At 44.1% G+C, this 27,758-nt stretch overlaps 1 protein-coding gene across 2 annotated transcripts in view; it reads right to left on the bottom strand.

The window, feature by feature from the left end:
* CA10 (carbonic anhydrase 10) overlaps positions 1-27,758 on the bottom strand; it is a 318,945-nt gene that overhangs the window by 56,817 nt on the left and 234,370 nt on the right. For both annotated transcript variants that reach the window (XM_073606688.1, XM_073606689.1), the window contains exons 5-7: positions 12,081-12,266; positions 4,951-5,046; positions 1,028-1,100 (exon numbers count right to left, since the gene is read on the bottom strand). In XM_073606688.1, the coding sequence (XP_073462789.1) occupies positions 1,028-1,100; positions 4,951-5,046; positions 12,081-12,266 (355 nt within the window). The remainder of the gene's footprint in view (positions 1-1,027; positions 1,101-4,950; positions 5,047-12,080; positions 12,267-27,758) is intronic.

Genomic DNA, 27,758 nt, shown 5'->3' with positions numbered 1-27,758 from the left:
ACAGTCCCTGTCTTGTTTGCACCGCCTGTATACTGCTGTTCAGAGTATATAGGGCCTGGTGGCCCCACACCTTTCCTTATTTTAATTTGGGTGCGGGGTTCCCCTTAATATCCATACAAGACCCAAAGGGCCTGGTAATGGACTGGGGGGTACCCATGCCGTTTGTCTCACTGATTTTCATCCATATTGCCATGACCCGACATGACATTAAACCCGCAAGCAGTTTTAAATGAGATTTTTTCCTTTAAAAATGACATTTGGTGCAGGGACTGTTCTAAACATGGGAAACACGCGTCACTTTACAGGCATACTATAGACACCCCCCAGGTACGATATTTAAAGGAATATTTCACTTTTTTTTTTTTACTTTAAGCATCATTAAAATCACTGCTCCCGAAAAAACGGCCGTTTTTAAAAGTTTTTTTTGCATTGATACATGTCCCCTGGGGTAGGACCCGGGTCCCCAAACCCTTTTTAGGACAATACCATGCAAATTAGCCTTTAAAATGAGCACTTTTGATTTCGAACGTTCGAGTCCCATAGACGTCAATGGGGTTCTAACGTTCGTGCGAACTTTCGGTCCGTTCGCGGGTTCTGGTGCGAACCGAACCGGGGGGTGTTCGGCTCATCCCTACTCCTCATCAGTGCCCATCATTGCAGCCATCAGCAGCGCACATCAGTGAAGGAGAAAAATTACTTATTTACAACATTTTGTAACAGAAACAAGGAAAACATTTTTTTGTTGGTTTGTTTGTTTACCAAAAAATAAAAAACTCAGTGGTGATTAAATACCACCAAAATAAAGCTCTATCTGTCTCAAAAAAATGATTAAAGAATCATGTGGGTACAGTGTAGCATGACCGCGCAATTGTCATTCAGAGTGTGACAGCGCTGAAAGCTGATAATTGGCCTGGGCAGGGAGGGGGTGAAAGTACCCGGTATTGGTTAATCCAGAGACAGCCAGGCAAGCAGCATTTTCACAAGGAGGTCAGCAATGACTGGAAGCTAAAAAGATTACTTTACTTACTTTTATATGTTATTCTTGTTATAGTATCTCTGTTAAGCATTCGGTTTAAGAAAGGATTGGATGAATCTGTAACCTGAGGGCAAACAAAAGAAAAAAAAAATGTTACAAGTAATCACATAACACAGCAAATCTATTACTTTAGCTGGACAGTAAACTCCGAATCACCAGCAGTCAGGACGGCACTCACAGGAAGTATCATAAAATATTAATTATCATTTATTTTGCATGACATTATGCTTGGCATCTCTTATCCAACTAAAACATCATAACTAGGGAGAGGGGAAGAGTTGGTAGTCAGCAATGACACCAATGATGGGACACTATTCCTTCCACTGACACCAATGATGGGACACTATTCCTCCCACTGACACCATTGATGGGACACTATTCCTTCCACTGACACTAATGATGGGGCACTATTCCTCCCACTGATACCAAGGATGGGGCACTATTCCTCCCACTGATATCAATAATGGGGAACTATTGCTCCCACTGATAGCAATGATGGGACACTTTTCCTCCTACTGATAACAATGATGGGGCACTATTCCTCCCACTGATACCAATGATGGGGTACTATTCCTTCCACTGATATCAATGATGGGGCACTATTCCTCCCACTGATACCAATGATGGGGCACTATTCCTCCCACTGATACCAATGATGGGACACTATTCCTCCCACTGATACCAATGATGGGGTACTATTCCTTTCACTGATATCAATGATGGGGCACTATTCCTCCCACTGATACCAATGATGGGGCACTATTCCTCCTACTGATACCATGATGGGACACTATTCCTCCTACTGATACCAATTATGGGGCACTATTCCTCACACAGACACCAACAATGGGGCACTATTCCTCCCACTAATACCAATAATGGGGCACTATGCCTCCCACTGACACCAAAGATGGGGCACTATATCTCCCACTGATACCAACGATGGGGCACTATTCCTTCCACTGATACCAACAATGTGGTATTATTACTCCCCCTAATACCAATGATGTGGCATTGCTCACTCTAACTAACAACGGGACAATTTTTCTCCCATTGGCCACAGTCCGGTCCCCCTGAAGTTTGAAGGACAGTAAACTGGCCCTTTGTTTACAAAGTTTGGGGGTCTCTGCTCTGGAGCAACTGCACTTGCCATGTGCACAGTCTATTTGTCTTTAATAAAATCAACCCCATTGTCATATAGTGAATATCATATGATCATTGTCATATAGGCATTGGAAAACTATCATTATCATACAGTCATTGTCATATAATCATTATCATATAGTCTTCCTGGACTTCTTACTGGAGGCCTTTTGTTCCCCCCCCCCTCCATCCTTTTTTTTTTCTCTCTTTTCCTTTTCTCCCCCTAATTTTGATCCCCCCTCCCCCTTTTAATTTGTTGGAGACTGATGGCTTTAAAAAGCAAGCACAGCACCATAGTATAATTAAATGTTGACATGGCGGTTGCTGCACGATATGATGATATGCGGAAATACTTTGTAGTCTTGATAGTCAGCCCTAAGTAGAGGTTTTGATATGTAATTGAATTGTTGATATATCATATTGTTATTGTTATATAGTCATTGTCACATAATCATTATCATTTTGTCATTAAATTATCATATAATGATAATGACTGCAAATGGGCACAGAGAAACTACAACTGGGCACAGAGAGACTACAACTGGGCACAGAGAGACTACAAGTGGGCACAGATACACTACAACTGGGCACAGAGACACTACAACTGGGCACAGAGACACTACAACTGGACACAGAGAGACTACAAGTGGGCACAGAGAAACTACAACTGGGCACAGAGACACTACAAGTGGGCACAGAGAGACTACAACTGGGCACAGAGAAACTACAACTGGGCACAGAGAGTCTACAACTGGGCACAGAGAGACTACAACTGGGCACAGAGAGACTACAACTGGGCACAGAGAAACTACAACTGGGCACAGAGAAACTACAACTGGGCACAGAGAAACTACAACTGGGCACAGAGAGTCTACAACTGGGCACAGAGAGACTACAACTGGGCACAGAGAAACTACAACTGGGCACAGAGAAACTACAACTGGGCACGGAGAAACTACAACTGGGCACAGAGAAACTACAACTGGGCACAGAGACACTACAACTGGGCACAGAGACACTACAACTGGACACAGAGAGACTACAAGTGGGCACAGAGAAACTACAACTGGGCACAGAGAGACTACAAGTGGGCACAGAGAGACTACAACTGGGCACAGAGAAACTACAACTGGGCACAGAGAGTCTACAACTGGGCACAGAGAGACTACAACTGGGCACAGAGAAACTACAACTGGGCACAGAGAAACTACAACTGGGCACAGAGAAACTACAACTGGGCACAGAGAAACTACAACTGGGCACAGAGAGACTACAAGTGGGCACAGAGAAACTACAACTGGGCACAGAGAAACTACAACTGGGCACAGAGAAACTACAACTGGGCACAGAGAAACTACAACTGGGCACAGAGAAACTACAACTGGGCACAGAGAGACTACAACTGGGCACAGAGAGACTACAACTGGGCACAGTGAGAATGCAAATGGGCACAGAGAGACTACAACTGGGCACAGAGAAACTACAACTGGACACAGAGACACTACAACTGGGCACAGAGAAACTACAACTGGGCACAGAGAGACTACAACTGGGCACAGAGAGACTACAACTGGGCACAGTGAGAATGCAAATGGGCACAGAGAGACTACAACTGGGCACAGAGAGACTACAACTGGGCACAGAGAAACTACAACTGGGCACAGAGAGACTACAACTGGGCACAGAGAGACTACAACTGGGCACAGTGAGAATGCAAATGGGCACAATTAGACTGCAAATGGGCACAGTGAAGCTGCAGATGGGCATTATTTACCCAGTAGCTGCTGCATTTTGCCACCCTAGGCTTATACTCGAGTCAAGAATTGGTAAAATTAGGTGCCTCGACTTATATTCGGGTCAGCCTATACTCAAATATATATACGGCCATTATCATACAGACATTGTCATATAATCACTATCATATTGTCATGTAGTCATTACCATACAGTCATTATCGTATAGTCATTGTCATATAGTCATATTATCACATTAATAATTATCATATAGTCATTGTCATATAGTCATTATCATATTGTCATATAGTCATTATAATACAATCAATATATTGTCATTATCATATTGTCATATAATCATTATCATACATTCATTGGCAAAATATAAGCAGCAAAAAAAATTCAATGTATTTTTAATGCAGCTAGTGTACATGCCAGGGTTATGCTTGGCATTTGAGAAAGGGAAGGGCAGCACTTTGGCCAACCGGTAGTCATGTGACCTGGAAAGGAACGTTCTGATAGGAGTGGAGAGCAGAGTGAACAGAGAAGGATGACTCATTTCCATGCTGTACCAATCACAGGCTGGGGGGGGGCTTGACCAAGTCGTGTTGCTTAACAGCAGTAGTCAGAAGTCTGGTCAGTGACCCGGCCCTGCTGTCTGCTCAGGTTGTGTAAATCTGGAAGCTGGCTGAACAAAAATCTGATTTCTTTAGACGATAAAACCTCGTCTCCTTTCTACATTTTAATGGTAGATGATTTTAGCAGTTTGCCTGGAGTTCAGCTTTACCTTTATAACGTCACGCCAAGGCTCACAAAGTCATTTCACACAGCGGTATGCCTCCGCCAGAACACAGCGTTTACAGCTAATATTATTATTTTTTTTGTACCGGGCCCATACGGATTATCCGCAGACGGGGACATGCTCAGGCAACAATTATACGCTCCTGATTATGTCGCGCCATCTCAGCGCCCTCGGCACGGGACGAGTGAAAATCTCCGCCACGGTAATGGAACCTCGCGGCCAACGAACGTACTCACTTTTATAAATATGGATATAACAACTAGGCCGTTCGGGCTCTTCGCTGCCTCCGTTACATTTGTGTACAGCTCATGGTTGTAATGTATTAGCTGGACCTGGAGGAAGAAGCAGAGAAATCCAACCAATGAGAAGGAAGAGAAGACGATTCGGGAATAAAACTTTGCTCTGGTGCATTCATCTGACTGATATTACAGCGGTTGTAAACGATCACTTTATAAAACAATCCATTCAGTTTAATATAGAAATGAAAGGCAAAACATTTGTGTATACATAGAAAAAAAACATAATAAATACCCTTTTCCCCCTTTTTTTTAATAAATAATCACATTCCCTCTGTTCTCAGCTGCATAAGAGCTGGGGGAGGAGAAACAGCAGGACACTGAGCTTCCCAGTGAATGGCTGTGCAGGAGGGGTCATGAAAAGTCTGATCATTGGAGGAGAGCAGACTGAGCTCCCAGCATAGCTAGGGAACTGACCATGGTGTGTTCTCCTGCTTAGCATGGTCAGTTTTTAATTGAAAAGCAGAGGGACTGGCAGGAACACCAGGGATTTCACACAAAGGAAGCAATACAAAGAGAACGGGATACTTTCTCATACAAGTACATGGTACAGCAGCCACATATCAAGAATATGAAGTGTTGGAGTAACAAATGCTTTAAGTATTTCCGATTCCCTTTGAACATCATTAACTATTCATTGCAGAATCGGCAGCAATGTTTTCCACCAAAAGATCAAGTTAAATCCAGGGGCGGACTGACCATTGAGCCACTCGGGCACTGCCCGAGGGCCCTGGGCCACTAGGGGACCCCATTAGGGTTGCCAGCCTCAGTAAAACCAGGGATAGTATGTAAAAATCTGTTTTTTTTACATCTGTCTGTGTATACTATGTGTACATCTATGTGTATACTGTGTGATTGTATACTGTGTGTGTATACTGTGTGGCCCCATAATCTCTGATTGCCTGGGGGCCCCATAATCTCCTGTTGCCCGGGGGCCCCATGAGTTATCAGTAAGTGTTTCACATTATCAGAGGGGTTGTGTCTGATTAGTGGTGAAACACCCAGTAGGATTAGCACCACATCCCATAAGATAGTATATCAAGTGAGGAAAGGAAAAAGGGATTTAATAATAATAAAACCAAATAACGATGAGAGAAGATTGTAACCAAAATATAAAAATGTAATTTTTAATAAATTTGAGATAAAAAAAAGCACATATAAACATTTGTCAATAAAGAGGTAGGCAGAGATTCATATGTGTGGTGGTCATAACAAACAGGTCAAGTTGAAAGAGACATTGCACATTATACCGACATGTTTCGCTGTAATGCTTCTTCAGGGGATGTGCAGAGTACGTCGGTAATTTCAAGAAAGACTATACAAGTTCGGGAAACAAAAATAGTACAATGAGCATAAATCCATATAAAAGACCATTACATTACATACAAAAGGAAATCAGAACATATTACAAAAGACCCCGCTTACCCCGCAATAGACTCCACCCAAAACCGCCACTGCCAAATACTGGAGCTGAGCATATATCCTTCAAGAAAGGGGTCCCTACCTGGTCATAGAGGACACACAAAGGCCAAGCTACACGAAATAAATAAATAAATAAATAAATAAATAATCATGAAAGGAATCAAATGTACTGGTAATGGACACAAACAGAACCACACAGCAGAGGGCTTTACTTACTTTTAAAACCAAAAAAAAAGACAAATGCCGTGTACACGCGGCCAGACTTTGACCGGACTGGTCCGACGGACCGAATCCGGCGGACAATCCGACCGTGTGTGAGCTCCATCGGCCCTGCAGCGGACTTTTTCGGTCGAAAATCTGACGGACTTTAGATTTGGAACATGTTTCAAATCTTTCCGACGGACTCGAGTCCGGTCGAAAAATACGCTCGTCTGTATGCTAGTCCGACGGACGAAAACCCACACTAGGGCAGCTATTGGCTACTGGCTATCAACTTCCTTATTTTAGTCTGGTGTACGTCATCACATACGAATCTGTCGGACTTTGGTGTGATTGTGTGTGCGCGCAAGTCCGTTTGTTTGAAAGTCTGACAGAAGTCCGTCGAAAGTCTGTCGGACCAGTCCGGTCGAAAAGTCCACCCGTGTGTACGCGGCATAAGCATGGAATGGAGAGCAAGATCGAAAGCAGCCCTCTAAACCATGTTAGCGGGATGTCATTCTATAAAAAAACAAAAAAGTAAGCAATCATAAGTATGTGTATTGTTATAAACGTATGGGAAGATGAAGTAGATACATAATCCTGAAAAGACTCCCTGTAGGTAGGGAGTTAATTCGTAAGGATATGTTATATTGCTGAGATATAGCATGGTAAAACTGCCAGATTCAAAAGAACGCAACGGACTAAAGTCTCACTATGTGTATATATATTTTAAAAGTAAAGCGATAGGGAATAATAAATTAATCTCAGCACAGAATATCTATAATATTATATCTATATATCTATTATAGATATTCTGTGCTGAGATTAATTTATTATTCCCTATCGCCTTACTTTTAAAATATATATATATATATATATACACATAGTGAGACTTTAGTCTGTTGCGTTCTTTTGAAACTGGCAGTTTTACCATGCTATATCTCAGCAATATAACATATCCTTTCGAATTAACTCCCTACCTACAGGGAGTTTATCTACTTCATCTTCCCATACGTTTATAACAATACACATACTTATGATTGCTTACTTTTTTGTATCTTTATAGAATGACATCCCGGTAACATTGTTTAGCGGGCTGCTTTAGATCTTGCCCTCCTCCATTCCATGCTTAGTCCTTTTTTTGGTTTTAAAGTAAAGCCCTCTGCTGTGTGGTTCTGTTTGTGTCCATTACCAGTACATTTGATTCATTTCATGATTATATATTTCCTTTTTTTTATTTTTTTTTTTGTGTAGCTTGGCCTTTGTGTGTCTTCTATGACCAGGTAGGGACCCCTTTCTTGAAGGATATATGCTCAGCTCCGGTATTTGGCAGTGGCGGTTTTGGGTGGAGTCTATTGCGGGGTAAGCGGGGTCTTTTGTAATATGTTCTGATTTTCTTTTGTATGTAATGTAATGGTCTTTAATATGGATTTATACTCATTGTACTATTTTTGTTTCCCACACTTGTATAGTTTTTCTTGAAATTACCGACGTACTCTGCACATCCCCTGAAGAAGCATTACAGCGAAACATGTTGGGATAATGTGCAATGTCTCTTTCAACTTGACCTGTATGTTATGACCCCCACTCATATGAATCTCTGCCTACCTCTTTATTGACAAATGTTTATATGTGCTTTTTTTTAATCTCAAATTTATTAAAAATTACATTTTTATATTTTGGTTACAATCTTCTCTCATCATTATTTAGTTTTATTGCACCGTTAAAATCCCTTTTCCTTTCGTCACTTGATATACTATCTTATGGGATGTGGTGCTAATCCTACTGCGTGTTTCACCACTAATCGGACACAACCCCTCTGATAATGTGAAACGGTTTAAAGTGGAGTTCCACCCACTTTTACAACTCTTCAGCATCTCTCACTAAACTCTGCACTATAAACAAATTGGATATTTGTTTATTTTTTTTCTCAGCACCTATTGTATATCTGCTGTATTCATTTTTCACTCCCTCCTCCCTGGCCGCGGCCCATCGCATCATTTCCTGTTTGCAATGCCTTCTGGGAAGGGGCGGCAACTTCCTCTGACACTGCTGTTGCTATGAAAACCTGACCTGAAATCTATTACACTGCTTGTGCTGCACTGAGCATGTGCGAGATCTGCAAGGATGAGATCCAGGAAGAAATACAGTCTGGCTTCAGATGCCCACACTTAAGATGGCCACGGCCTGCTGGACGTTTATAAAATAACAAACTACTGCTATAAACTAACAAAACAGACCTTAGTTTACAGACTAACTTTACTAGAATACATTAAGCTTGTATATTATAGGGGTATTTTTATTTAAAAAGTATAATTTCGGCCGGAACACCACTTTAACTTGATCTTTTGGTGGAAAACATTGCTATTTTGGTTACAATCTTCTCTCATCATTATTTGGTTTTATTGCACAGTTAAAATCCCTTTTCCTTTTCTCACTTGATATTCGTTTCACATTATCGTTTACTGCAGGGGTCCCAAACTGGCAGCCCTCCAGCTGTTGTGAAACTACAAGTCCCATCATGCCTCTGCCTGTGGGAGTCATGCTTGTAACTGTCAGCCTTGCAATGCCTCATGGGACTTGTAGTTTCGCAACAGCTGGAGTTTGAGATTCCTGATCTACTTTGCAATACTTGTTTAATTTTCTCAGGTTCATTTAAGGCTCCATTCACAGTTGTGCGACTTACCAATGTGACTTTTGGACATGACAGATCGATGCGACTTAAAAAATGCAGCGATTTTGAAAAGGTGCCTGCACTACATTGGTGCAACTTTTTTGACGCAACTTAGATCGATTGGGTATAAAGTCGGATCAAGGTCGCACCAAAAGTCGCGCTCCAAAGTCGCACTGGAAATCGTGCGACTTTGGAGTCGCGCTAGTGTGAACCCCTGGCCTTCCCTTGCACGGTTGTACTGGCTCCTCTCCTCTCCTGAAACTGCTTGCTCTAATTTCCCTGCACACTGTGAGCTTCCCACAATGTGCAGTAGAAGTTGCGGCAAGTCAGATAGAGCCCCGCCTCTTTTTCTGGTTGGAGGGCGTCCTGCGCCTACGCAGCTCAGTGTACAGAGCACACAGGCAGATAAAGAATTGTAATGCAGGAGAGACATAGGTGGGTGAATTTACTAAAGGCAAATAGACTGTGCACTTTGCAAGTGCAGTTGCATCTGAAAAGGGAATTTGCTCCAGAGCTTAGTAAATGACGGGAAGCTCTGCTGATTTCTATCAACCAATCATGTGCAAGCAAAAATGCTGTTTTTTTTTTTTTTTTTAAATCCTTGCATGTGTTTGGGTATTGTTTGCAAAGTGAAGTTTTAGCTCATTTACTAAGTTCTGGTGCAAATGCCCTTGCTGAGTGCAACGGCATTTGCAAAGTGCACAGTCTATTTGCCATTAGTAAATCAAACCCATTGGGGTTGATTTACTAAAACTGGAATGCAAAATCTGGTGCAGTTGTGCATGGTAGCCAATCAGCTTCTAACTTCAGCTTGATCGATTAAAGTGGTTGTAAAGGTACAAGGTTTTTTTTTACCTTCATGCTCTCTATGCATGAAGGTAAAAAAAAACTTCTGTGTGCAGCAACCCCCCTAAAACTTACATGACCCCCTCTCTCGCCTTGTCTTTCCGGGGACCCGCACTCCTGATTGGCTTTTCGGCAGCAACGGGAGCCACTGGCTCCTGCTGCTGTCAATCACAGCCGGTGAGCCAATCAGGAGATGGAGGGGGCGAGGCCGAGACTCAGCTCCGTGTGCAAATGGACACATGGAGCCGTGGTTCGGGAACACGCCTACTTGGGCGCCCCCCACAGCAAGCTGCTTGCTGTGGGGGCACCAGGCAGGAGGGAGGAGCCAGGAGCTCCAGCATGGGACCTGAGAAGAGGAGGATCTGAGCTGCTCTGTGCAAAACCATTACACAGAGCAGGTAAGTATAACATGTTTGTTCTTTAAAAAAACCCCAAAAAAACAAGGCAAACCAACAATTTTTAGTAAATCATCCCCACAATGTCTCTTCTGCATTAAAAATCCTGCCTTTTTACCATTTTTTTTCCCAAGTTAAAGTTCCACTTTGAAGCCTCATTCAGTCATCATACAATCACATTGCTGGAGAGGAAGTCAGAAAGAATTTGGTTCTTCTATGGTTTCCTGGGTCACTAGGGAAGCGATCCAGTTGGATGCTGTTGCCACGTGTGTCTCCGGCAGCCATCTTGGGTCAGGCAGAGCCTATTGGGCTGGAATGGCATGGCTGTGTTCTGACCTTCTCTACAGACACGTCATTCTGGTTGGAACCCGCTCTGTTCACGTGGCTGTAACCGTGATTGCACCCGGTTGGGAAGTTTTCCTACCGGGATTGTTGTAAACTGTTGCTGCAAGTTTATTATTGCACCTGACTGTGTGAGTTATTGCCCCCGCACCACGCTGCACAAGCGCTTGGAATGGCAATCTAAGTAATTAGGCAGTACAGGTCACAGTAAGTGAGCGTATAAACACTATCTTGTCAAAAGTATTGGGACACCTGTCTTTACACACATATTAACTTTAATGTCATCCAATCTTAGTCCGTAGGGTTCAATATTGAGTTGGCCCACCCTTTGCAGCTATAACAGCTTCAACTCTTCTGGGAAGGCTGTCCACAAGGTTTAGGAGTGTGTCTATGGGAATGTTTGACCATTCTTCCAGAGGCGCATTTGTGAGGTCAGGCACTGATGTGAACAAGAAGGCCTGGCTCACAGTCTCCACTCTAGTTCATCCCAAAGGTGTTCTATCGGGTTGAGGTCAGGACTCTATGCAGGCCAGTCAAGTTCCTCCACCCCAAACTCGCTCATCCTTGTCTTTATGGAAGCTGGGAGCATGAAATTGTTTCAAAATGTCTTGGTATGCTGACGCCTTAAGAGTTCCCTTCACTGGAACTAAGGGGCCAAGCCCAACCCCTGAAAAACAACCCATAGGTTCATAGGTTGGACTTGATGGACTTGTGTCTTTTTTCGACCTCACCTACTATGTAACCCCACACCATAATCCCCCTCCACCAAATGATTTGGACCAGTGCACAAAGCAAAGTCCATAAAGACAAGGATGAGCGAGTGGTGGAGGAACTTGACTGGCCTGACCTCAACCCGGTAGAGCATCTTTGGGATGACTTAGAATGGAGACTAAGAGACAGGCCTTCTCATACAACATCAGTGCCTGACCTCACAAATGCCCTTCTGGAAGAATGGTCAAACATTCCCATAGACACACTCCTAAACCTTGTGGACAGCCTTCCCAGAAGAGTTGAAGCTTTTATAGCTGCAAAGGGTGGGCCAACTCAATATTGAACCCTACGGACTAAGACTGGGATGTGTGTGTAAAGGCATACTTTTGACAATATAGTGTATTTGCAGTATAGCGTTACCACAAATTGGCACGCAGTTGCCTTTTCTTTCTAACCTGGAGAGAAGAAAATAGCAGCCTTACCTCTCCAGAAAAGGCCTGCCCATTAAGAAGGTGTTCTGAGCCTTGGCCATCCTCGCTGCCAAAATGTAACCGAATTTCTTCTAAACGATGACTGTAGGTGAGAGGCCCGCCAGATATATTTACTAGATGCTCCTTGTCCAGCCGCAACGAGACGTGTCTCCCCGTGTTGTACATGGTCCCGCTCACCTGCAATCAACGGCAAAGAACAGACGCAGTTCAGATGGCGAGGAATTGCATTCATCTTCAACAGGGGCTCTTTAAGGCTGAACTCCGAGCACATATAAAAGACACAAATGAATACAGCTCTGTGTTTATTAATACGTCATTAGATATATATTACCTTAAAGGGGTAGGGCAGGGTGGCTACATTCCTGCATACAGTGGGACCAAGGCAGGGTGGCTACGTTCCTTCATATAGTGGGACCAACGCAGGGTGGCTACGTTCCTACATACAGTGGGACCAAGACAGGGTGGCTACGTTCCTTCATACAGTGGGACCAAGGCAGGGTGGCTACGTTCCTTCATACAGTGGGACCAAGGCAGGGTGGCTACGTTCCTTCATACAGTGGGACCAAGGCAGGGTGGCTATGTTCCTTCATACAGTGGGACCAAGGCAGGGTGGCTACGTTCCTACATACAGTGGGGCCAAGACAGGTTGGCTACGTTCCTACATACAGTGGGACTCAAGGCAGAGTGGCTACATTCCTACATACTGTGGGATCAAGGCAGGGTGGCTACGTTCCTACATACAGTGGGACCAAGACAGGGTGGCTACGTTCCTAAGACAGGGTGGCTACATTCCTACATACAGTGGGACCAAGACAGGGTGGCTACGTTCCTACATACAGTGGGACCAAGACTGGGTGGCTACGTTCCTACATACAGTGCTACCAAGACTGGGTGGCTACGTTCCTACATACAGTGGGACCAAGGCAGGGTGGCTACGTTCCTACATACAGTGGGACCAAGGCAGGGTGGCTATGTTCCTACATACAGTGGGACCAAGGCAGGGTGGCTACGTTCCTTCATATAGTGGGACCAAGGCAGTGTGGCTAAGTTCCTTCATATAGTGGGGACCAAGGCAGGGTGGCTATGTTCCTTCATATAGTGGGACCAAGGCAGGGTGGCTACATTCCTACATACAGTGGGACCAAGGCAGGGTGGCTACGTTCCTACATAGGCTGAGAACAATAGAAGGGACTTTTTGGAGTTAAGAATACATACTCAAAAGAAATGTTGTAAACCAGGGTTTGGCGTCACTTTAACTCAGCTATGCTGTGTAAATCTCAGAACTGGATTGATAAAAATCCAAAGCCCCTGGCTGGTAAAGCAGCTCCCTTGTATGTATTTTATCTTTATTTGTAGCGGTTTCCCTGAAGTTCGGCTTTATGTGTGCAAAAGTGAAAGAGGAACTTTCTTTTTTGAAACATCTTATTTCAGAGATAACTCATTCCATGAAAACAGCTGGAATGAACCTGGGATGATGGCGCCTATTGTACAATGAGACTTTATCAGGAAGGAAAGATTTCAAAGGATGCTGTTATCAAAAGAAGAAAGACTAAAATATTTGATGTAAAATAGAAGTATAGTATTCTAGAGGGTGTCCATGGGGGAAACATACATGATACCAGTACTGACATATTCTAACTGGATACAGCGGCTTAATCCTTCAAACAGACTTTCCTCAAACAACAGCCCCCACCTTCACAATGGCAACACCTTTACAAAGACATAGAAGTAATCTAACATCTTTACGGGCAACTGAATCATTTCTACAGGATAGACAGCAGTTTGCAGTGAAAAGGTAAACAAACTCCGGGCCGCTACAGCGGCCCGGAGTTTGTTTACATGCCAGCAGGTAAAAGGGTTAAAACAAACCCTAACTTACCTCTGTAGCTGCAGTCACAGTGGAGCGATTTATTTTCACCTCCACTTTTTTTCTGTAGCTCACCCCACCAACCCCCCACAGTGACTTGGCAGCTTGGCAGCCTTATAAGTTCCAATAAAAATAAAGGACTGGTGCACAGGGAGAAGGGGATAGCAGAGTGCTAAGACCTGACTTGAATAACTTCACTGCTTCTCCTTTAGGACAAATTATTCCACAGTGGGTATAACTACAGGGGTCAGTGAGGGCATATTTCAAAATGTACTGCTTGATAAAAATATGTAACTGTATGAGTATCCATAACCTTGCTAAAGTTCTACTTTGACTCCTTTCGGCTTCTTTCAGATTTGCGATACTGCTTACCGCCCTCTGAAAAGCAGGGCAGTGTCGTTACATTCCTACATACAGTGGGACCCAGGCAGGGGGGCTACATTCCTACATACAGTGGGACACAGGCAGGCGGGCTACATTCCTACATACAGTGGGACCAAGGCAGGGTGGCTACATTCCTACATACAGTGGGACCAAGACATGGTGGCTACGTTACTACATACAATGGGACCAAGGCAGACAGGCTACCTTCCCACATACAATGGGACCAAGGCAGAGAGGCTACCTTCTTACATACAGTGGGACCAAGGGAGGGTGGTTACATTCCTACATATGATAGGACCAAGGCAGGGTGGTTACTATCCTACATATGGTAGGACCAAGGCAGGGTGGTTACGTTCCTACATACAGTGGAACCATGGCAGGGTGGCTACATTCCTACATACAGTGGGACCAAGGCAGGGTGGCTATGTTACTACATACAATGGGACCAAGGCAGAGAGGCTACCTTCCTACATACAGTGGGACCAAGGGAGGGTAGTTACATTCCTACATATGGTAGGACCAAGGCAGGGTGGGTACTATCCTACATATGGAAGGACCAAGGCTGGGTGGTTACGTTCCTACATACCGTAGGACCAAGGCAGGTCCCAAAAGCTACATCGCTGTTCAGATGGTGGTATAGCAGCAGTGTTTTTTCTTTTCTTCCTTTTATTTTCAAATTGGTGAATGGCAATTTTACATTGTGGGACTGCCCACAACTGCATTTGACTTGCAGCCCCATTGCACTCAACGCGTGAGTTTGACGGGTGGTGCCACCTGTCAAACTCTGCAGCCCAAGTTAGAAAGGCTGAAAAAATAAAGCAAAGCATTTTGGCTGCAACATGTATACAGCCCATGCAGCTCAGCCTCTTGTTTTTACTACGTCTGGCTGCCCATCTGAAAGTGCCCTGACAAGTGCATTATGCATAAATACGGCAGCACGGTGGTTGAACCTTAATGCCCAGTCACCGCTTTACCCGAGAGCTGTAACTGAGCTGTCAACAACAGCTGACAGTCAATTACCAATGATCAAGAGCTGGTAGGATGGGCTCCCGATGACTCTGCAGACAAAAACAGTACCGCATGATTGGGGGTCCCCTGACATACTGCCATATTTATGCAAAAAGCATTTGTCAGGGATCTTTCAGACAGGCGGCCAGGGGTGGTATAATTGGCCCACTTAAAGGGCCAGCTACTGGCATGGGGTTAATGTATTTTATATACAGTGCATCCGGAAATTATTCACAGCGCTTCACTTTTTCCACATTTTGTTATGTTACAGCCTTATTCCAAAATGGATTCAATTCTTTATTTTCCCTAAAATTCTACAAACAATACCTCATAACGACAATGTGAAAGAAGTTTGTTTGAAATCTTTGAAAATGTATTAAAACTAGAATACAAAAAAAAAATTCCATGTACATATGTATTCACACTCTTTGCTCAATACTTTGTTGAAGCACCTTTGGCACCAATTACAGCCTCAAGTCTTTTTGAGTATGATGCTACAAGCTTGGCACACCTACTTTTGGGCAGTTTCTCCCATTCTTCTTTGCAGGACCTCTCAAGCTCCATCAGGTTGGATGGGGAGCGTCGGTGCACAGCCATTTTCAGATCTCTCCAGAGATGTTCAAGTCTGGGCTCTGGCTGGGCCACTCAAGGATATTCACAGAGTTGTCCCGTAGCCACTCCTTTGTTATCTTGCCTGTGTGTTTAGGGTTGTTACCCTGTTGGAAGATGAACCTTTGCCCCAGTCTGAGGTCCAGAGTGCTCTGGAGCAAGTTTTCATCTGTACATTGCTGCATTCATCTTTCTCTCAATCCCGACTAGTCTCCCAGTTCCTGACGCTGAAAAACATCCCCACAGCATGATGCTGCCACCACCATGCTTTACTGTAGGGATGGTATTGGCCAGGTAATGAGCGGTGCCTCCAGACATGATGCTTGCCATTCAGGCCAAAGAGTTCAATATTTGTTTAATCAGACCAGAGAATTTCGTTTTTCATGGTCTGAAAGTCCTTCGAGTGCCTTTTGGCAAACTGCAGACAGGCTGTCATGTGCCTTTTACTGAGGAGTGGCTTCCGTCTGGCCACTCTACCATACAGGCCTGATTGGTGAAGTGCTGCAGAGATGGTTGTTCTTCTGGAAGGTTCTCCCCTCTCCACAGAGAAAAACTGGAGCTCTGTCAGAATGACCATTGGGTTCTTGGTGACCTACCTGACTAAGGCCCTTCTCCCCCGGGCGGGCCACTCAGTCCTGGTGGTTCCAAAGTTCTTCCATTTATGGATGATGGAGGCCACTGTGCTCATTGGGACCTTCAATGCTGCAGAACTTTTTCTGTACCCTTCCCCAGATTTGTGCCTTGATATTATTCTGTCTCGGAGGTCTACAGACAATTCCTTGGACTTCATGGCTTGGTTTGTGCTCTGACATGCACTGTTATCTGTGGGACCTTATATAGACAGGTGTGTGCCTTTCCAAATCATGTCCAATCAACTGAATTTACCACGGGTAGACTCAAGTTGTAGAAACGTCTCAAGGTTAATCAGTGGAAACAGGAGGCACCTGAGCTCAGATTTGAGTGTCATGGTAAGTGTCATGACAAAGGCTGTGAATACTTATGTACATGGGATTTTTTTCATTTTTTATATTTATTAAATTTGCAAAGATTTCAAACTTCTTTCACATTGTCATTATGGGGTATTGTTTGTAGAATTTTGAGGAAAATAATTAATTTAATCCATTTTGGAACAAGGTTGTAACATAACAAAATGTAGAAAACGGGAAGCGCTGTGAATACTTTCCGGATGCACTGTATGAAAAAGTTATAAAGAAAAATAAGAGAGCGCTAACATCTCACATAAAAAAAAAAAAAAGAAAAATGACAATGGCGTTCCTTTACTTTGTGAATCGTCCTTTGAGATTATGCAAAAAATAAAAACTATTAAAGGATTACAATCCCTTATCATTGAAATGCCTGAGCTTGTGTAAACACTTATCAATAAATGGCAGCATCTAATCCAACTCCCCTATTTACAGAATAATGCTAATGGCGCGATGTAATGAGCTGATTACTCGGTGATGTTTGCAACAACAAATTCCTACTCTCTGGGGTTCGCACCCTTGCTAATTTTACTCCAATCCTGATTTCCCATGTCAGTCCCATTGTACTCAAAACTGCCATTTAGGCGCAGTGTCTATCAGATAACCCGCCGTATTATTGCTGTCTGATGAGAAATTAGCGAGGCATGAATACATTACTCCGTTCATGTACGTTTAATACAACGGATCATTGGGTAAGCAAGATCAGCAAATTGAAGCCCAGGTGAGTGAACCGGGTATCAGACACTGCCCTGGGACACAACATAAAACACTCGAGCATTGGGACGGAAAGTCTGCTGTATTTGAACTGAAATACGAGACTATTTGCTGCCTGTGCAGTCTGAGCTAGTGCAGAGGGGCCTAAAGGGGCAAGGGGGCCCATCAGAATGGGGAGCTATGGGGTGTGAGCCAAGTGGATGGAATGGACGTTAGACATGTGCGGTTCGTTTCGATCGAATCGAAAATTCGTACGAATTTCCGAAAATGCTTCGAATTGTATACAAAATACGAAATTTCGTTGACGAATTTCGGATCCAAATTCCGTTACAACGGAAACGTGACTGGTGTTTTGTTGACCAATCAGAGGTTTTCTTCTGCTGCTGAGTGAGGGCTGGGAAAATTACCTTTTTTAATATGGGAGTGGGAGACTGGTACTGGGAGTCGATGGGTGATTCAGAATCGGACAAAATAAGAATGTTCGTTAATATCGTTCTATTATTGTCATAATAATTATGATTATTTGTTACGATGAAGTTAAAAACCCAGGAAGTCGGCACAGCACAGGGATGGTGGGAGCCCCTCATAATGAGCACAGCAGGGGTACAGCCCCAGGAGGAAGTCAGCACAGCACAGGGGTGGTGGGAGCCCCTCATTATGGGCACAGCACAGGGATGGTGGGAGCCCCTCATAATGAGCACAGTAGAGGTACAGCCCCAGGAGGAAGTCAGCACAGCACAGGGATGGTGGGAGCCCCTCATAATGAGCACAGCACAGGGATGGTGGGAGCCCCTCATAATGAGCACAGTAGAGGTACAGCCCCAGGAGGAAGTCAGCACAGCACAAGGATGGTGGGAGCCCCTTATAATGAGGATAATGAGTCAACGACTGCCATATTGAGAAAGGTATTTTTTGTTTTTTAAATGCATCATAACGAACGTTCTAAATTGTTACGAAAAGTTAACGAAAATTGGTATTTCGTACGAATCCAAATTGAATTTCGGACACGAATTATGAAACACGAATTAACGGCTGATATGAAACGGAACGGAAAGAAACAAATTTATTGACGGCGCACATGTCTAATGGACGTACCGGTACATCCTTTTGCGGAAAGTGTTTTTTTTCTGGTCTCAAGGAACCCCTGCCCAAAATGATTAATTAACGTACCTATAACTCATTGTGTATTAGTGTAATCAGTAAGTTGTAGAAAGCTTTTAAATAAAAGACTAAAGAATGTGGTATATCTGGAGTATTTTACACCCTGGGCAGCCCATTTTTTAAAAGCTCCTCCTTCCTCTGTTCAACAAAATAATTTTAGTGATAATTTTGAAAAGAAATAAACTACAGAAAATAACCAACTTGTAGCATACCCCTTTAAGGGAGACAACGCCCCTGGGTGTGTATTGTGGGTGGGGCCAGCTTAGTACTTATAACTAGAGCCGTAAGAGCCTAGGGTAGAGGGTAATTGGAAAAAGGTTATCCCTAGCATACTTACCATAGCATAAAGTGGATGCCACTCTCCCAGTCAGATGTAAGATGTAAGGAGGACCTCTATGATTAAGACCTGGTAGGCAGGGTGAAACATGTCAGAGGGTGTGGTTTGTGGAGAAGAATAGGCTGAAGCTGTTTTCTACCTTTATCTTTTATAGGCTGACTGGGAGAGCGACGTCAACTTTATTCTATGGTATGTGACTCGTTGGATGTATACAGGGAAATGCCGGTACCCTGTTTCCAAGGAATAAGGAAGAGAACATTTTCTGTGGCTTTGAAATCATACCCCTATTATACTGCCATGTAAGCTGGTAGCCTTAAACTGGCTATACATGGATCAAACGTCAGTTGGTACAGCAGGAACTGGCAGAATTTCAATCTATGAATGTCCATTCCCGTTCGAAGATGATCTAGTGATCAACTTCTCAGGACTGTATATTTTTCTCAATCAACGCTTGCAGCCAATTGGCTGCAGTGCTCTGCTCAATAGTGTGTTCTGGCAGTGAAGGAGTTCCACTGCCACACAATAGTGCAGCAGGGGAACTCCTCCACCTACCTTAAATGTGTGGATGGGGGAATTGGCTTGGTTATTTTTGATTAGCCAGTTGGCTGATCAAAAAGAATTATCCATCTATGACCAGCTTTAGGAAATGAACCCTTTTTTTTAGGCCTGGAACAGGCTCTATTGGAGAACTCACCCATGGGGATCTACAGTGAGGACAATAGAAGAGTTGGGTGGCCAACCTATGTTAATGTTGGACTTACCTTGTGCAGAATTGGAGAATCCAACCATGGGCACCTACAGCAAGGACAAGGGAAGAGTTGGGCAGCCAACCTTTGTTAATATTGACTTACGCTGTGCAGAACTGGAGAACCCACCCATGGGGTCCTACAGTTAAGACAATGGAAGAGTTTGGCAGCCAACCTATGTTAATGTTGGACTTATGCTGTGCAGAATTGGAAAATCCACCCATCGGGATATACAGTGAGGACAATGGATGAGTTGGGTGGCCAACCTATGTTAATGTTGGACTTACGCTGTGCAGAACTAGAGAACCTACCCATAGGGACTCACAATGAAGACAATGGAAGAGTTGGGTGGCACACCTATGTTAATGTTGGACTTATGCTATGAAGAACTGGAGAACCCACCCACGGGGACCTACAGTGAAGACAGTGGAAGAGTTGGGCAGCCAACCTATGTTAATGTTGAACTTATGCTGTGGGTGGGTAGGGAAAGAAAGGGTGGAGGTGAAGGATTTGTTGACCAAGAACTGTTCATAATGCTTCTGCTACAGTAAAAATGTATAAAGGCTGAACATGTGGACACTCTATTTCTGGAGGTGGGCATGAAGAATGTGAGTGACCAAAGATGGTTAAGTTTCTCCACATTAACAGTATGTGTGTACCTTATCTCGTTCCTGAGCAGGGGGATGGTGGGAGAGCTCCTTGGTCAGCATGGTCTTTGCTGGTGACAAATTAGAGCCCTGGTAACACCCTAACATTGGTGGTTGGTGTAGAAGCGACCCCTTACATTGGTGGTCATTGGAAAATTTTTCACTAGCATTGGTAGTCATTATAGTGGGAAAATCTATTTTCCATTGCTTATTGCTCAAGAAGCCCCTAGCAACCTCTGGAGAAACCTTTGGGTTCCATAGAACCCTGGTTGAGAAAGGCTGCTTTATTCTATGCTGTGGCGTTATGGGTTAACGCAGCCCATTCATTCTAATTGAGTGTCAATACTGGAGAAAATATCCAAAACTTAAAAAACAAAACAAAAAGAAATTGGCTTTACAAATACTTTAAATTACAACGCTGTTTGCCTCTAAATATAATTTGGTAGCAAAAAAAAAAAAGACATCACAAATCCGTTACAGGGGACTAAAAAAAAATTATGAAAAGATGTGAACTTTGGCGCTAAGCCGTAACGATGACAAGGACTTAACCACGTCGCGAAACGAACAGACGAGTTTTTAATTTGCATGACAAAGGACGGCGAGTAAATGGAAATTGTGTCTTGTTTGGCATCTTTAATAAACTCACTCTGTTCATTTTCTGAGACGTTTGCAATAATTACAGAGGACTCTGCGTAGGTCAGAACATTTGGAAGAAGCTTTTCACCCACTTCCTACTGGAGAGCTTGTATCCCTCATTACCGTTCTGATAATAAGCGGAGAAAAACAGGCTTTATAAAAAAATAAAAATAAAATAGGAACGGCAAAGCCGCTGATAGTCGGGGGAATGGCTGCAGACGGCAGGAGGGAGGCCGCCTTCAATACTGTTCAATAAATTTTCTCACGCTGTCACTCAAGCCAGTATAGATCGCTCCTAATCCCGCACACAGCAGCCCGCCTAATTTACAGCTTCATAATGCCGGCGCAAACAAAACAATCATTTATCATTTAGATACAGCCAAATAGAATCATTGTTTATTAATATGGCACGTGTTGTATCCCTGAGGAAAAATTCTGATTTTGCCAACTTTAGAGGAAAGACATTTACCAAAACAAAAAATAGAAAATGTTAAGTTTAAGTTCCCGACCAGCCGCCGCAACTTCGGCTAAATGGCTCGGGTGGACGAAACGACGCCACCTTACGTCGGGCGCGTGGGCGCCAAGGCCCCCTAGGCGGCCGCGATGATTGGATTCGTTTCAGAAACGATCAGTCCCCAGGCCAAGGCCAATGATTTCTGGCCTGGACCTGCTGATCGGTTCTGACGAATGAAATGCTTCCCCCGCCGGTAAGTGTAAACACAGGCAGGGGAAGTGATGTCATCTCCCTCTCTGGAGTTCTTTTTTGTTCCAGAGAGAGGAGAGAGGACATTCAAACATGAGTTGCACCAACACTACGCTGACACAGTACACATAGGCACACATTTCACCCCCCGCTCACCCCCCCCAGTTAACCCCTTCACTCCCTGTCACTGTGTCACCCAGTGCAATGCTCATATTTTTCTTTAATCACTGTACTGGTGTCATTTGTGACACTAATCAGCATTAGGGTACTTAGTAGTAGGCCCAGATAGGTCTAGGGACCCCCCTAAACCCCCCTAATAAAGGTTTAACCCCTTGATCACCCCCTGTCACCAGTGATCACTGTATTAGTGTCACGGGCAACGCTAGGTAGTTAGTTATTTTCTTTTAGCGTCAGGACACCCGCCGTACATTACCTAATATAAGGTTTAACCCACTAATCAGTCGGCGGGTGATATCAGGTTTTTAGCGTCAGTTAGGGTCTGCGTCGCCCCAGGCAGCGTCAGATTAGTGCCAGTAGTGCTAACACCCACGTACGCACGATACACCTCCCTTCAAGGCTGGTGCGAGGATTTTTGACACCCTAGGCAAAGCCTAAATTTGCCGCCGCCCCCCATTGGCTCCACCCCTGACTCCACCCCCTTTGCCCTGCCCATGTATACCCCACCTTTTTAATGAAGCGCCCATCAAATGTAGCCTCACCAGTGCCCATCAACTGCAGCCTCAACATGCCTCTCAGGAAATAACTTGGGGTGTCTACTTCCCAAAATGGGTTAATTTTGTGCTATCTTGGCATTTTATGGCCTTCGAAACTGTGATCTGTAGTGAGGAGTAAAATCAAAAATTTACACCCTTAGAAATCCTGAAGGCGGTGATTGGTTTTCGGGGTCCTGTACGCGGCTAGGCTCCCAAAAAGTCTCACACATGAGGTATCCCCATACTCAGGAGAAGCAGCAGAATGTATTTTGGGGTGTAATTACACATATAACCATGGCATGTGTGAGCAATATATGATTTAGTGACAACTTTGAGTAATTTGTTTTTTTTTGTCATTTTTCAATCACTTGTGACAAAAAAATAAAATATTCAATGGGCTCAACATGCCTCTCAGCAATTTCCTTGGGGTGTCTACTTTCCAAAATGGGGTCATTGGGGGGGGGGGGTTGTGTACTGCCCTGCCATTTTAGCACCTCAAAAAATGAGATAGGCAGTCATAAATGAAAAGCTGCATAAATTCCAGAAAATGTACCATAGTTTGTAGACACTATAACTTTTGCGCAAACCAATAAATATACGCATATTGACATTTTTTTTTACCAAAGACATGTGGCTGAATACATTTTGGCCTAAATGTATGACTAAAATTGAGTTTATTGGATTTTTTTTATAACAAAAAGTAGAAAATATCATATTTTTTTCAAAATTTTCGGTCTTTTTCCGTTTATATCGCAAAAAATAAAAATCACAGAGGCAATAAAATACCATCAAAAGAAAGCTCTATTTGTGGGAAAAAAAGGACGCAAATTTTGTTTGGGTATAGCATTGCATGACCGCGCAATTACCAGTTAAAACAGCGCAGTGCCAAATTGTAAAAAGTGCTCTGGTCATTGAGCAGCCAAATCTTCCGGGGCTGTTAAGTGGTTAAAGGATGCCTGTGCTCAGAGAAAGACTCAAGATGTCCTTGCTGGCCCCTACCTTCTGGAAATTAGGGAGAAGCGACCTTGGGAGTTTTAACTTTGCCAAAATTTTGGTGACAAACTTGGACTTTTTGGGAAATGTTGCCACAATGCATTGGAGTCAAGGAAGATGGTAACATGATGATGATTTTAGGGGTGCAATGGCCTTTAAATAGCTCTTGAAAATTAGGGAAGTTCCTTTGAACTGTCTTGGACTTGTTCCTGTATGAAAAAAAAGAGTCTCCTTGTTACCTGGGAACACAAACCCTAAACTAACCCTAAACCTATCATTAAAGAGGAATCCCAGGTATGGATATTTTAAAAATCTTTTCATTGGTCCAGATTGGATATACCAGGGCTTTTTTTTCAGCAGTAACATGGGGAACACAGTTCCCACACCTCCAGCACTGAATGTATGCACTGGCAAGGGGTGCTGAAGGGTCTATAGATGCTGGCTGCTGAGGGATCTATTGCATAGCTCCCAACTGTCCCTGATTTCGAGGGACTGTCCCTGATTTGGAGCAATGTCCCTCTGTCCCTCATTCCTCCTCATTTGTCCCTAATTTTGGTCTGATCCTTATAGTTGTATATAAAATTTACTTTTTATCTTTCAAAAAGTGTTTCCCAGTACTAAACCCTTCATCCAATTTCTAAACTGCTGCATTTGTACATTTTAAGAGCCAATATAAAGGAATAGTAGTGGTAAAAAAAAGTCCTTGTGAATTTAATTAACCTTTTTTTTGGTTAATTCTCCTTTAAGGGGGTGTGGCAGGGGGCGTGTCCTATGCCTACATATGTTTGTTAGTAGGTGCCCCTCATTCTCATCTCAAAATGTTGGGAGGTATGCTATTGTCAATGGGGGGTGAGATCTATTGTTTCTGGGTGGGATCTATTGTTGTATGTGAGGTCTACTGTTGCTGGGGGGGGGGGCTGATGTTGGTTTGGGGGTCAATTGTTGCTGAGAGCGATCTACTGTTTAGGGAGGGGTCTTGTTGCTGGCTGCTGGGAGATCTGTTGTTGTTGGTGGGGGCCCGATGTTGCTGGGTGGTCAATTGTTCTTGAGAGCGATCTTGTGTTGAGGGAGAAGTCTATTGCTGTTGGCTGCTGGGAGATCAATTGTTGCTGGGAGGTTATTTGTTTGCAGGGGTCTACTGTTTCTAGGTTTTATTGCGGGGGTGTGGAGGGTCTATTGTTCCTGGCTGCAGGGGATCTATTTTACTGCTTTTCTTGTTATTAACAAATTCTATACAAATTACTTAGCGACACAAAATTATATTTTGTTCTGTATTCACTAAAAGGGGTGGTAGTGAGGGGGTGCAACCAAGGGACAGCGCTTGGCGGTAGGTAGGGGGCGGAGTTAAGGGGTGACTTGGAAACGGGGGGGTACCTGCACCTTCTCTTTGAGAAAAAATCCCCCTGGAAGCTGAAAGTTAATGAAGTAAACAGCATTACTCCAATGATCTCCACCTGGTTCTGGGTCCAATGCTGAGCAGCTGCCCTGCTGCATTCTGAACCCCAGGGGGTCAGCTGCTCGGCATCGGTGCCATTCAGGGATTGCTTTGGATTTTCTAAATGAATGCAAAGCATTATCTGATGATGGTCTGGATGAGGTGGAGAGGCAGGGCAGAGATGTCAGACATGAATAAGACCAGCACTGGCATATCCTACCCTTTCAGACGTGTGACCACAGTGTGTGGCAGAGTTATGCATTCCAACACCAACTTCCTTTGTGGCTCTCAGCTGTGACTAAAAGCATGTGGCTAACTGGAAGGAACCGCAACGCAATCTGATGCTGAAAGATGTGAAAAGTTGTGTCCCAAAAAAACATGTCCTTCGGGACCACCTTCCTCGATGCCCACCAATCGGTGCAGCACCTGGCACATTTAGCATGGTACTTTTTCTTTAGTCTACCATGAAAGAGCCAGTTGGTTGTGCTCAGACCAAAGGCTCCCAGTCGTCACCCCCCCCCGCCCCCAAGCCTTAGTTTCTAACACTAAAATTACTCTATAAACAGTTAGGGCTCATTCACACTTGTGCAAAGTGGCAACATGCCCTAAGATACACATTCTTTAATGCACATTGCCGCAAAGCATGGCATTGCACCTGTTCTATGTGCCACGCATTGCAGTGACATTCATTATAAACCCCAGTGCATTGTCCACGTCTGCAGCTCTTCTCTCCCCTCACTTCCGTGTCTCAATGGCTTTTCTGGGGCACAAGGAGCCATTGGCTCGCAGTGCTGTCAATTAAAGCCAGTGACGAGAGAGCCGGGGGGGGTGTCAATGGATGCAGCAGCGGGGCTCTGGAGTGGGCATGCATAAGAGGCAGAGAGGAGGAGCGCCGGCAGGGGACCCGAGAGGAAGAGATTCCCATTGCACAGAGCAGGTAAGTATAGGGATGTTTGCTATTTTCTTTTTTATTTCCTTTACAATCACTTTTACTCAGCGCACGTTAAACCATGTTATAATGTGCATTACTGACCGTGCATGTGTAAATGCACTGCAGTGAATCACTTTAGTTTAAATGGGCCCTAAAAGTGGTTGACAGGTTTACTTCAAGCCAGGTTTAGTTAGCTGTAGAGGACAAGTGTTGGTCTAGCATGAACGGGTGTCAGGCAAGCAAAGACAAGTGTCCGACCAGCATGGACAGGTGTCAGACCAGCATGGACAGGTGTCAGACCAGCATGGACAGGTGTCAGACCAGCATGGACAGGTGTCAGACCAGCATGGACAGGTGTCAGACCAGCATGGACAGGTGTCAGACCAGCAGGGACAGGTGTCAGACCAGCAGGGACAGGTGTCAGACCAGCATGGACAGGTGTCAGACCAGCATGGACAGGTGTCAGACCAGCATGAACAGGTGTCAGACCAGCATGGACAGGTGTCAGACCAGCATGGACAGGTGTCAGACCAGCATAGGCAACTTTCAGACCAGCATAGGCAACTTTCGGACCAGCATGAACAAGTGCCGGACAAGCGTGGACAGGTTCCGGACTAGCACAGACAACTTTTGGACCAGCATGGACAAGTGTCAGACCAACATAGACAATGCTGGACCAGCATAGACAAGCATCAGACCAGCATGGACATCTTTCAGACCAGCATGGACAAGTGGCAAACAAGCATAGACAGGTGCCGGACCAGCATAGACAACTGTTGGACCAGCGTGGACAAGTGTCAGACCAAAACATACAATGTTGGACCACCATGGACAAGTGTCAGACCAACAAAGACAACGTTGGACCAGCATGGACAAGTGTCACACCAGCATGGATAACTGTTGGACCAACATGGTCAAGTGTCAGACCAACATAGATAACTGCTGGACCAGCATGGACAGGTGTCAGACCAGCATGGACAAGCATCAGATCAGCATGGACAACTGTTGGAACATGGACAAGTATCAGATCAGCATGGACAACTGTTGAACCAGCATGAACATCTTTCAGACCAGCATGAACAAGTGCTGAACAAGCATGGACAGGTGCTGGACCAGCATAGACAACTGTTGGAGCAGCATGGTCAGGTGTTGGACCAGCATGGACAAGTGTTGAGTGATCTATTTTCAAATGAATGTATTTTGTAATGTGGCGTTAACTCACTTCGAGCGTTCTTCAGATACTTTGATGTAATTCTCCTTCCCGATGTAAATTTTATTTGCCTTTGTATTTCCTTTCCTGAGTCAGGCAACTTTTCTTTTACAAAGTGCCTATTGTTATCTTCTTAGCATTGATTATAAGAGACCGTTAGAAGCATGTTGTGCTGATTGCCATAACCCACAATATGCTGGGCACACTCCGCAAGCTAATGATTTTTTGTATAATGCAAACTGTGTTAATGGATTTTTATGTCTTAAAAAAAAAAAATGAATAATGATTAAACTCTGATGCTTTCTAGTACATGATGTTAATAGGGGGATGGCAGCGGATTTCCTCTGCTTTCAGTCATTAAACCCCATCACACTCTATGGAGGGGAGATGAAACATGTGCAGATAAGCCAGGCTCTGGATTTTGAGAAGCATGGCCTCTTATCGGGATGCAGAGGGGGCTTGCTGCATTCATAGGGAACCATTCTTTTTTTATTGCCATGCTTTGGGAATGCGTTTACAAACGCACCCCAGCGAATCTGGTGTGAATGAATCCTAAAAGCAGATATTTCCGACCTTAAAGTGGTGTTCCGGC

Source organism: Aquarana catesbeiana, linkage group LG12, assembly GCF_042186555.1.
Source record: "Aquarana catesbeiana isolate 2022-GZ linkage group LG12, ASM4218655v1, whole genome shotgun sequence".
In the NCBI taxonomy this organism is placed as follows: domain Eukaryota; kingdom Metazoa; phylum Chordata; class Amphibia; order Anura; family Ranidae; genus Aquarana; species Aquarana catesbeiana.
This window is presented reverse-complemented; position numbering and strand designations above follow the sequence as displayed.